The sequence below is a fragment of the Malaya genurostris genome, chromosome 1 (genome assembly GCF_030247185.1).
Source record: "Malaya genurostris strain Urasoe2022 chromosome 1, Malgen_1.1, whole genome shotgun sequence".
Taxonomy (NCBI): Eukaryota; Metazoa; Arthropoda; class Insecta; order Diptera; family Culicidae; genus Malaya; species Malaya genurostris.
In genome coordinates, this window is record NC_080570.1 from 71,813,279 (window position 1) to 71,825,254 (window position 11,976).

General features: G+C 35.3%; 1 protein-coding gene across 1 annotated transcript; it reads right to left on the reverse strand.

Moving 5' to 3' along the window:
• Window positions 1–5,694: 5,694 nt before the first annotated feature.
• LOC131437906 (cyclin-dependent kinase 20) lies at window positions 5,695–9,203 on the reverse strand. The gene is made up of 3 exons (XM_058607611.1): window positions 8,875–9,203; window positions 7,977–8,636; window positions 5,695–6,341 (listed from the first exon to the last, which is right to left on the reverse strand). Exons 1-3 carry the CDS (start codon window positions 9,076–9,078, stop codon window positions 6,300–6,302), a joined length of 906 nt encoding a protein of 301 aa, XP_058463594.1. The 5' UTR covers window positions 9,079–9,203; the 3' UTR covers window positions 5,695–6,299.
• Between the last annotated feature and the right edge of the window lie 2,773 nt (window positions 9,204–11,976).

Below are 11,976 nucleotides of genomic sequence, written 5' to 3' on the forward strand. Positions count from 1 at the left end.
AATGCCACTCAGAATCAATGTTTTACATTGATTTAAATTTACAGAGACTTGCAAATTTTTTTCTGTTTTTGTACTGCGAGGCAGCTCCGTCAGACATAAATAAATCCTTAAATATAATTAAGAATTATTCATGTACATGTAATAATTGTAGATATAGCAAGCAAATAAACAATTCACGGAAATATAAAAAATGGTGTTATAATTAAATATCCAAGTATCTCAAGAGCAGCTACTTTTAAAAGAAAGGATATCATGAACAAATTTATTGCCTTTAACCTGTAGAACAATATTCTACTGTTTAAATGATTATCTTTCAACGAGAACTTGAAATTTCGAATATATCTGTAAATTGTTTTAGCTGTAACTTCTTCATTATTCAAAAGGCACGGATGGGATAGCCATCAATCTGTAGGTTTTAGTAAGAGCCTTAAAATAAAAATTATCAAAAAAAATCGAAACCCTTGATTTTTTTTTATTTAATTTTTTCGGTTCATTTTGAAATTGTTGAGAAAAAAATCCATTTTTTTAGTGTATATTTTTTCTAGAGTGCCCTATTGATTCCCTACAACTTCTTCCTGGACACCATTTTTGTACGATGAACGGTTTCCAAATTACAACGAGACCCGTAAACTGTTTTAGCTGTAACTTCTTAATTTATCAAAAGGCACGGGTGGGATAGCCATCAATCTGTAGGTTTTAATAACAGCTTTAAAACAAAAATTATCAAAAAAATTAAAACCATGCTTTGTTTTTATTTAACTTTTTCGGATTATTTTGTAATTATTGAGAAACAAAATCAAAAAAATTTTTCAGTTTATATTTTTTTAGAGTGCTCAATCGATTCCCTATACACTGAAATGAAAATCTTATTTATAATCATCAGATTTGTCATATGAATCATATGCAGAATATAATTTATAGAAGTTATATGGAAACTTATAATCTTTATTTAAAGTGTACGTTAAATCTAAATAGACGTTACAACAATGAAAGTTATGAGAATATTCCATATAATGTATATGGAAATCCGATGAAACCTAATTCGTTACATAATTTATATTCATTGGATATGTCTTATGAATCGTACACAGATGGTATTTCACAAAAGACATACGACAACTTATGACCTTTAATGGAACTCTACATAAAATCTAAATGTTGTTCAATAAATTTTATATCTTCATAATCTTTATGATATTGATAAAAATACCATATACAAGTTGAAGCTGAAGAAGGAGTTGTGTCCTCGATATTCATCAACTGCTCCAGACAGTTTTTTTAGGAAGTTCAGTTATTTTAAATCGCTGACAAGACAGCTCATTCAATTTCATTCAAGGATATGCCCTAACGGATTATGAAATAATTACCCGGTACGATGAGACGTTCTTTCTGTCTAATGAGAGGATTTGAATTATTTATTTATAGTTTCGGGATCGTACTTCTCCTTCGCAAATATCATAACGACTAGTATAGCTCAAATCCTCAATAAAAGAAGTAGTTTCCGATTCGTTGCGCATCTGATTCGTCTGGTAACTGTAAATATCCGATGAAATCAGCCAGTTCTAAAGAAGTAAATGTAGTTGAAATATTAAAATAAATTTTCATTATGAAACTTTTTATATACGTAAAATTTAACAAGTTTTTGATAAGACAATTATTTTTATTGTTTTTGATTCCCTTAATCACCATTATCCCAGTATATAAATTAATTGGAATCTTATATGTATCACTTATTCAATCAAATAGCAATAATTTGATCTATATATAACTGCTATATAGAACTGGGATGACCTCCATCAAAAGTTATATATAAATTTTATGAAACTAGTCATATGGTATAGATAAACCTATCTATATTAATTCGAAATTAATATAATATGCGCTTCATAAATTGTTTCCATGTATGTTGTGTGGATATCTAGTAATTGTTATAGGGCGCGCCAATAAATTTGACTCAGAATGGAAATTTCATTAGTTATATGAAAATCTTGTAAAAATAACGTTACAAAGAGTTTTATGTTCCATAAGATTATCTTATATATTTGACATGATGTTATCTTATATATTTGACATGATGTTGAATACACTTTGGAAATGCTAATAGTGTAATCATTAGAATATCATATAATGTGAAAATGAGAATTTAGCTCAGTATACACTGAAATAAAAATCTTTTTTAAATTCATTAGATTCGTCATATGAATCGTATGCATCGTATAACTCATTGAAGCCATATGGAAATTTATATTTTTTATTAAGAATGTACATGAAGTCTAAATTAGTGTAACAATAATCAATTGATAAGAATATCACATACAATTTATATGAAAACTCGATAGAACTTATCCCATTTCATAATGTATGTGGTGAATCCTCGATATTCATCAGCTGCTTCAGGCAGTTCACCTGGGATTTCTGCATCAGCTCTTTCAACTCCCATTAAAGATATATTTACGAATCATCCAATAATAAGGTTTAATAAGGTTTATTTTTTGTTTAATAGCTTTGTGGTCACACTTCTTTACGGTTAATATCAGAAAGTGCTTCCAGGGATTCACCAGTAGTAAAGCTCGAATCCTGAAAGAACAGCGCGATAGCAGAAAATCACCGATAGACGTAAGTGTAAAAACGAAATTTATAATAATGCAACTATCTTTTATTGCAGCTTTTGATTCCTCTTAATAAAATAAGTCCATTGTTTTTAACAATATTGCATATTCGCATCACTTGTTTAATTCAATAGTAATCATTTGATCTATATATTACTGGTATATAATGGCCTGCAATAAAGGTGATTATCTAATAGTTGTTATAGGGGGTTCTAATAAATTTTATTGAGTCTGGAAATTCCAATCGCTTTATGAAATTCTTATGAAAATTACTTTAAGAAAAGTTTTAAGTTTTATATGATTATCGTATATGTTTGATATCATATTGATACACCATGTAATTTTCATTGGAATTTCCAATAGTGCAAATATATTAGAATATCATATAATGTGAAAATGAGAATTTAGCTTAGTGTTCAACTTCTTCCTGAACGCCATTTTTGTACAATTAACGGTTTCCGAGTTACAAAGATTTGAAAAAGGCAAGTTTGGTGAAAGGCAAAAATACATACGCCCTTTTTAAAAATCAGTCGTGAGTCGGATCGACCTCTCCATCGGTTCAAAACTTATGGTTTGCCATACTGAAGCCATGTGCAAAGTTTCGTCCAAATCGGAGAAGGTCGAGTCTGATGATCTGCTGAGCATTTCTGGAATTGCTTTCAAAAGTTAAAAAACGCATATGGTTTGAGGAACATATCTCCTTCCATACAGGCTCAATCTAGCTTTGAGTGCACCAAGCTCGAATTCTAAAACCTTGAAAATGCTGGCACGAAAAGGGCCTGTCACATTTCGACGCAGAAAACAATCAAACATGACTCAATACTGTGTGTAAATTTAATTTTAATGCTTTATTCATATCTCAAAATTGTTTCGTACAAGAAACAAAACTGAAACAAAATTAACTTGTTTTTGAGTGAAGAACAAATTAACATGAAGAAAAACCGTTATAATCTAAATTGGGAAATGTTATCACTTGTGCGAACACAATTTGCGTGAGCTCAGCAGGAGCATTCAATGCCGCACTGAATATTGAGTAATTTGTCCTAACAGCTTCAAATTTTCCTTCTCAAGTTGGTTTTTTTTGCAAACGGTTTTGCTGAAAATTACTCAAATCACGTCTAGAATTGTATACACGTCGTCGGTAATATCAAATTTGTTATTATCGATTATACCCGATATTTGGGGATTGTTGAACTATTTTGTTGGAACGTGTCCGAAAACAGTATAGAGTTTCAAAAAATCAACAATTTGTTGTAAAAAAATCAACGATAAATATACGCCTCAGAACGAATGTAGTGGTCTTTTTGGCCTACTCCATTGGTGATTATTTTTGCTTCTTAACGTCATTTCGAGTTTACGAAGTCTTAACACAAAAATTTCATTGTAAAACGCAATAATACCATTCGATTCAGCGCATCATAATTTACCGAAAACATTTACCAAAGAGCCGTAGTGAACATTTCTTGCGCTCGATGCGAATTATCCGTTGAAAAAGTCGCCTATGTTTGTTAGATCATCGACAGGTATTTGGCGCGTAACTAGTTACATAAGTTTTTGACCGTCGAAGGAAAGAATACTAGATCGTTGAATTAGTTTAGCGCGCTAAGAGTTGTTTTGTGTAGATATAGCACATGCATACTTGAGCCATGTGATTCTTCATTTCAAGCCACATGCTTAATTGGGTATCAAGATTATTGCTGATATCGCATGATTTAGATTACACTAAGCGCACATACTAAGTGGTAATTAGATCAATGTTCAAGATGGTTACCATAATGGATTGGGACTGTCATTTTGTATTTCAGATTATGTAAAGAATGTTCAAATTGGTAAGATCAAATTAAAATTTAAGTGTCGTCTCTCCAAGCAACCAAAAAATCCACAGCACCTGAAAAATATCCACTAAACAAGAGCTTGCAACTTTTTTGCAACTTGAACGTACAGAAAAAGTTTTAAACTGTACAAGGAACTGCTTCAAAGGTTGTTCTGTTGTGTCGGGTGAACATTCAAGTTTAAGTAATTCCTTAAAAACAGACTGTTCAGAATACTTTGTATGCTGCTTAAAGCCAAACTCTTTTTTACGAACTGTTGGTTACTTGGGCTACTATGGGTACTATGGATCCTACTGACACTAAGAATCCTTCCAGGAGCCCCGACCTGGAAGGATTCTTAGTGTCAGTAGGATCCATAGTACTAGCCATGCAATGATTCTGTACACTAAGAATCGGCTGCGAAGTCTGTTGAAACAGAAAGGCCAAATTCCACAAAAGGAATGTAATGCCAGGACTTTGCTTTGGTTACTTGGGCTAAATACAAATTGTAAATATATCCTACTCTACCGAATCAACAACTCTAAAAGAGAAGCTTTTCAACATTGTGCTGAGTTTATCAATATACAGTACAGGTTAGTGATCTTTTTAATCGATTATCGGAAGCAAGAATCACACATGGGAGAGAAAACGTCTATTACTTTGAAGCCATTAGAGAGAGATATCTCTGTTCAGTGCATTGACTCAAAATATGGGATGATCAGCTGTTTACTCAATTCTTGCTTAACAGAAGAATTTCACATCTTCACATTAATTTTTGGTAATATTTCAATTTGGGCTAAAACGAATGTTTGTCGAATTCCGTAAATTGTAGGTTAAGTATTAAAAAAAAATGCAGAACAACGTTAACCGCTTAGTCGTTTGACAATTCTGCTGTCCGATAACATAAGTTCGAACAAATAATTTTTAGGCGAGACGAAGTTCAACAGGTCAGCTAATTTTATTAAACATTTGTAGTAGTCGTGAGTGTTACATCATAAATCTCGCAATGAAACTGTAAACTCAACAAAAGCCTACTGAAAACCATTTTATGATCATATTCCAGTCAAGTGGACATTTTTTCATAATTTTCATTAAGCAAAACGAAGAATCAGTATCAGCTTGCGTGTAATCTATTTTGAAATGATTCAAAATTCAAGAATGTTCTAAAACCTGCTTTATGAACATTAAATTTATTCGATTTCCATAGTAAGAATTTCATTTACGACTTTGAGCATTTCTCTGAATTAAAAAAAAATACGATCTTATTTTTCTCTGTTTGCGCAACTCGCGGATACTATTTGACTTTAAATGAATTTATTAGGACGCCCACTACAAAAACTCGGACTGACTAACGCATAGTTTAATTTTGACGGAGATGACTGACTAACCATTAATTTTCAGTAATACCTGAATGGCTGAGTACCCATAAGAAGTAAACAGTATTCGAAATGCAGAGGTATTTTATTTGAGTTCGACTTGCGATCACTAAATTCCACGTAAATCATTCGAGTGCCTTTGAAGCTTACCACAGATTCTCTGCTGAAATGTCGATTGTACCTCACATTGAATCGCGTAGATTTCTGCATGGAACACAGTACAGTATCCACCAAGTGAATGAGATTGCTCTAGTCTCATTTCACGACAGTAGACACCAGAAGAAGCAAGATTAGTTGTGTCAAAATTTAAACAGAAGCAAGAAGTTATGTCAATACAATTGAGGATTTGTTTTAATTGAATAAATCAGTCTTTTAACTAAATAAGTCATTATATTAAAAGAAACGTGTTTTCCCACTTAGTTGAGACATGTGCTCTTACTGCAGAAAATACGTCCAGTATCACATTCGGCAAGAGTATTTTTTCTTGTTATTCTGTTCAAATCCTAGTTCTCTTCTCCTTCAGTAAAATACGCATGGTTCATTGCCTACAAATGAAAAAAAGATGTTAATTTGGTAATAAAATTCAAGTTTTACTATTTAACAAAAAATGGGTGACGTTAAAAATGGTGGATTGTACAACAATGAACAGCATCTATTGTATCTACATACACCATAAATCGTGGAATCGAGGATACACAGAAGTTCTATGAGAAGATGAACCGCTAACGTAGAGGCCACACGCCATAGGCCGAAATGTGCAGGTTACCAGGGGTAACCTTCTCACGAACGAACATGAGGTGATCGACAGGTGGAACCAATACTACGACAAACATCTGAACGGCGAAACACAAGATACAGCGAACGACACAGATTCCCAACACTACGTCCGAGAGGACTACGGCAAGGTGATGAATTCTGCACTAATATTACTTTGGAAGGTGTAATTTGAAGAGCGAGGATCAACACCAGTGGCACGATCTTCAGAAAGTCCATACAGCTCTTTGGCTTCACTGACAACGTGGATATTGTGACACGTAACCTTGGGACGATGACGGAAACATGCATCGGACTGAAAGCTGAATCTAGGCGTATAGTACTGGCTATAAATGCACCGAAAACAAAATACTTAAGAGGAAGAAGCTCTAGAGAAGAAACATTACGCCTCCCACCACGAATATTGAATGACGGTGCTGTCATCGAGGTGGTTGACGATGTGTATTTGGGCTCACTGATGACCGCTGATAATGATACCAACAGAGAAATTCAGAGGCGTATTTTGGCAGAAGATCGTGCTTATTTAGGACTCAGAGAAACCAACGCGTTTTAGTGTTTTCGAAGGAGTTGCAGACCATCTTTGGCGGAGTGCAGATAGATGGAACGTGGAAACGGCGTATGAACCACAAATTGTAACAGCTGCTTGGAGAACCACCTATCGTACGGACAGTTAAAATCGAATGGCTACAATGGGCTTGGCATGTCTTGGGATACCGAAGAACATGAGCTCAGCGAGCAAGGTGGATCGACCAAGTGGAGGGCGATCTACAAAGCATCCGTGCCTTGAGTGGCTGGCACCGAGCAGCCTCAACGAGATATCGCGCAAAAAAATATGAAAAATAAAATGGAAATATTCAAAATTTAATGTTATGCTGCAATTATGATCATGAAATATGAGCTCGAAAAACACAAAATAGTGTTTTCTATTCTGTGTCATGATCCCAAAAGCACCAATGAAATTTTACGGGTAATATTTCTTTACCCGGCCCCATCTTAAGTGAGGTGCTGCCACAGAGAAGAGGATGACGAAGAAAAACAAAAATGCGGTTGATATCGATTTTTAAGTAAAAGCCAGTTCTGAAACTAATTTCAATACTGAGCTGGAATTTGTGCTGGTTTCAAACACAATTTAATAGTGCGATCCTAATTTCTCGGTTCCAGTTTTCTCAAGCAGAAACTACATTCTTGTACAATCCCGCCTCATATAGTGGAACCAGACATGTTCATTGGCAAAATGATAAAATCTTTAAAAAAAATTTGATAATGAAACAACACGGTATAAGCTAATTAAAATTTTTATGGTAAAGCTAAATTAAAGGTTTCAGATCTACCAACCAAACAATTTTAAGATAACATAATAGTAAGACAGTGAATTGCTAACATAGATTTCAATAATACCAACTCACCTCCTCCGCAGTTAGTCTACTGTTTGGATTGTATGTCACTAGACTGTCCATCAACCCGATCTCATTCTTAGTGGTAAAACTGGGAAATATGTCCTCCCACCGTTCACCTTTCGCATTGGGAAATCGAATTTTGTTGTAATCAGGCAGATTTCTCACTTCGGGCCAGTCCTTTAAGTTTGGCGTGCCAAGCGTACAGACGACTAATGCAAGCTGCTCGATGTCGGTTGCACCGGCAAACAGTGGCACACCGCGAAGCATTTCAGCAAAAACGCACCCGACAGCCCACATATCTATCGACGGTCCGTACGTTTGGCATCCCCATAGAATTTCTGGTGCTCGGTACCACCGGGTCGCTACCTGTGGCGAATACACCTTCGTGGTATCCTGGTCGTTATATAATCGTGCCAGCCCGAAATCAGCTATTTTCAGGACATCCAGTTTGTCAATCAACAGATTTGCTGGTTTTATGTCCCGGTGCATGAATTTCAAACTGTGCAAATATTTCAGTCCGTTCAGCAGCATAGCCGTGTACCGCCGTATTTGGCTCCGAGAAAGAGGGTGCTCTTCGTCCTTCATTTTACTGTATAATGTGTGTGGCATATATTCAAATACGAGTGACATCCCGGACAGATCTGGATACATATCTAACAGTGAAAGAATCTGAAATGAATGAACAATGTGGGATGCATGAGTGATGTATACTTTCTATAGATCTAGAAAGTTTTTTTGTTTGAAAAGTACATATTTCATAAACTTTTCTAGTAATATAATAATTTTAAAAATTAGTTCTTACATGATGCTGAACGATATGTATAAGAAAAATCATCTGAATTTTATGATTCGAATTGTGTTGACAAACCAAGTGTCAGCTACATAAAATTGCGTTAGATATACTTACGTTTTCACAAAGGGTGTTCTGCAACACCTTGATCTCCCTTATCGCACTGAGAGCAATCCATCCGTGCTTTGTTCTCAATGTCAGCTTCTTGACTGCAACAATCTTGTCATCGTTACTGAGATCACGAGCCTTCACCACAACGCCATGTACTCCCTCGCCAATCCTTCCCAACAACTGGTAACGTGGTGGCATGTAGTCGTCCATTTGTAAGTGGAGCTGTTCTAATAGTTTCCCAGAAACGTTTTCTGGGAATAATTAGGAAGAACGTAGAGTTTCTACCAAACACCAAAAGATTTAGGTTTGTAAACAAGCATACAACTTTCGGAGAGTTAACTTGTTCACTCTCATTGTTTGTTCCGTTCGTTGCCAAGGCAATGAAAATCCCTCATGTAACAAAATATGTATGTGGTTCGCGTAGGATGTTGTTTCGTAGGACTGGGTAGACTTTTTGTATTATGTTCCATTTCATTCCACTGAATTGAATTATTTCAATTGAAAGTAAACCATATCATCGTCAATGTCATCATGTAAAAAGTATTTTCTCACGTTCAATTTTAATTTGTCAATTATTTTTTATCTCTGGTAGCTGTTATGATCGAGTTTTTCCGTTATTTATATTTACTAGGTGTAAAAAGTATTCATTATTGCTAAAAGGCATTTAACTTATTCTCCGCTCGCCTTAATAGCGAATCATCCGAATAATCATCTAATAATCTATTCATTTTTTTCAAACCAGCTGGCGTAAGGGATCAATGCATAGTATTGTTCAGTAATAATCTGTCTTACACTTCAACGTTCAACCGTCGGGTGTGCCACTCTGTTATGGTGATTTATGGTATCCGATAGGCTTACCACCCCCTCACATACAACTTACTGGCTGGTTATCTAGAAAGAGCGCACCGACAGTCGCTTCATTAAGAATGATGGTGTGTTGGGCCTAATTTCGCTACTATCGAAACAAACTTGGGTGTTACAGCTTAATTTGTTATCTTTGTTCGACACAGTACCTTGAAAGATGATAGGAAACTAGAAAGATGGCTATTTTACATGGTTCGTAAATTAAAGTCACAAATGAAACAGACGTCGTTCGTATCAATCTACATATTTTTTAAATAACTATTTATTGGAATATGAGTTGAAATTAAATTATTAAGATTTAAATTGGGTGTTCAGCCACAAGTGGTGACTTTTCAGCCCTATTATATATATGATTTGGTTATTACCATGAGGACATCATTTGCTTCCGCAATTCTGAGATTTTTGTGTAGGGAAAATTTTAAACCTACTTGTATTGTGTAATGGGGAAAGGGAACTTATATACTAACTTACTAACTAATACAGAGAGCGAATCGATTCAATTGAAGATTGCATCGATTTTTGTCGGAATTTGCTTATAATATTATGTGACATTACATCTAATGGTTCTATTTTTGTGACTCTGTGTAACTCATTTGTACTAAACCAAGGAGGACGCTGTGCATTTTATAACTATTAATCGGAAACGGAATCACCCAGAGCGGTACACTTCTTACCTGTAAGGTTGTTCGTGGTGAAATGTGCAAAGCAATTCTGTTACAGCTCGCTTGACCTGGTGCAATGATGTCTACCGCAATTTGTCATGGCATACTATACATTAGTTATTATAAACTCGTTTGCACCCACACATCCACCCTCTTCTCAAAAAAAAAATGAAATACTAGTTCTCTTAGCTTTACTTCTAATAAATCAAAATAAAAACAAATAAAATAATCTTATAGGTCGATATACGAGAACTTATGTCAGAGAAGGAATAACGTTTCAGTGTAATCATACAGTTTCACTCAAGTTTTCAGATTTTTCGCAATGCACAGATTTTTTTTTAACCTTTGGCATCCCTGGGTGTATCGAGTGGTATATCGCTCGGATCCACGATGTAGAATTAACACTGCACACTTCGGAAAAATCCTGTGATTTTATATCTTATCAAATGCACATAAATGGAGCAATTTTACGTGCAAGAACATTCAATATTATACCTAAAATTCCATGACATGAAATTCATTGGAATAAAAAGAAGGTTATGATTGCGACCGCTGTGACTTGAACTGAGAATAATCGGATTACAAAGTACGTCCATTGATCGACTGAGCAACAGAAGAACACATCTGTATTCATACAGTCTAACCCGCTAGCCGAATGCACACTACAATCAAACTAGTAAAATTCATGCACTACAATCAAACTAGTAAAATATTAAGCCATTATTTGGAGGCCGCAGAACAAGCCCAAACCAAACGATTTCTTGGTCCATCGTCTAACAGAAGGCCTCCAAGCCCTTGGTGGGACAAAGAGTGCTCAGGTGCTAAACACGCGAAAAAAAAATGCTTTCAAAACGTTTTTAAAACGAGGATGAGGAACTCTTCAGAACTTTGAAAAATTCTTGTTTTAGAAACCAAGTACAAGAACATACTTCGAGCCAAGAAATGCAGCTATTGGAGACATTTTGTCGAAGGTTTGTCAATACGACCAGTCGAATGAGGAATCGTTACGTAGGACATGAGAGTGAGGAATACTCGAACAGATGGATATTTGATTTTGCTTCTGTCCGCTCCTCTATAATTGTTACGTAAATGACATTGACAGCTAACCCCATGTACACTAAGACAACTGCAAAAACCATTGCAAGATACCTTAGATCACTTGTCCGTTTGGGCTGTTCATCTGGGTATCGAATTCTCTGCGGAAAAAAAAGGAGCTGGTCGTATTTTCAAGAAAGCATGATCCCGCGCAGCTTCAGCTTCATATGATGGGAAGAATTATCCAACAGGTTTTGACTTTCAAATACCTCGGAGTGTGGTTTGATTCCAAATGCACGTGGGGAGGACACATTAAGTATCTGATAACAAAATGCCAACAAAAAGTAAATTTTCTTCGAAAAAAAAACAGGATTTTGGTGGGGTGCTCATCCGCAAGATCTAATAAAATTGTATGAAACATCGATACTTTCAGTGATGGAATATGGATGCGTTTGTTTTCGTTCCCCTGCAAACTCTCATATTATCAAACTTGAGCGAATTCAGTACCGTTGTTTGCGAATTGCCTTAGGCTGGATGCATTCGACAC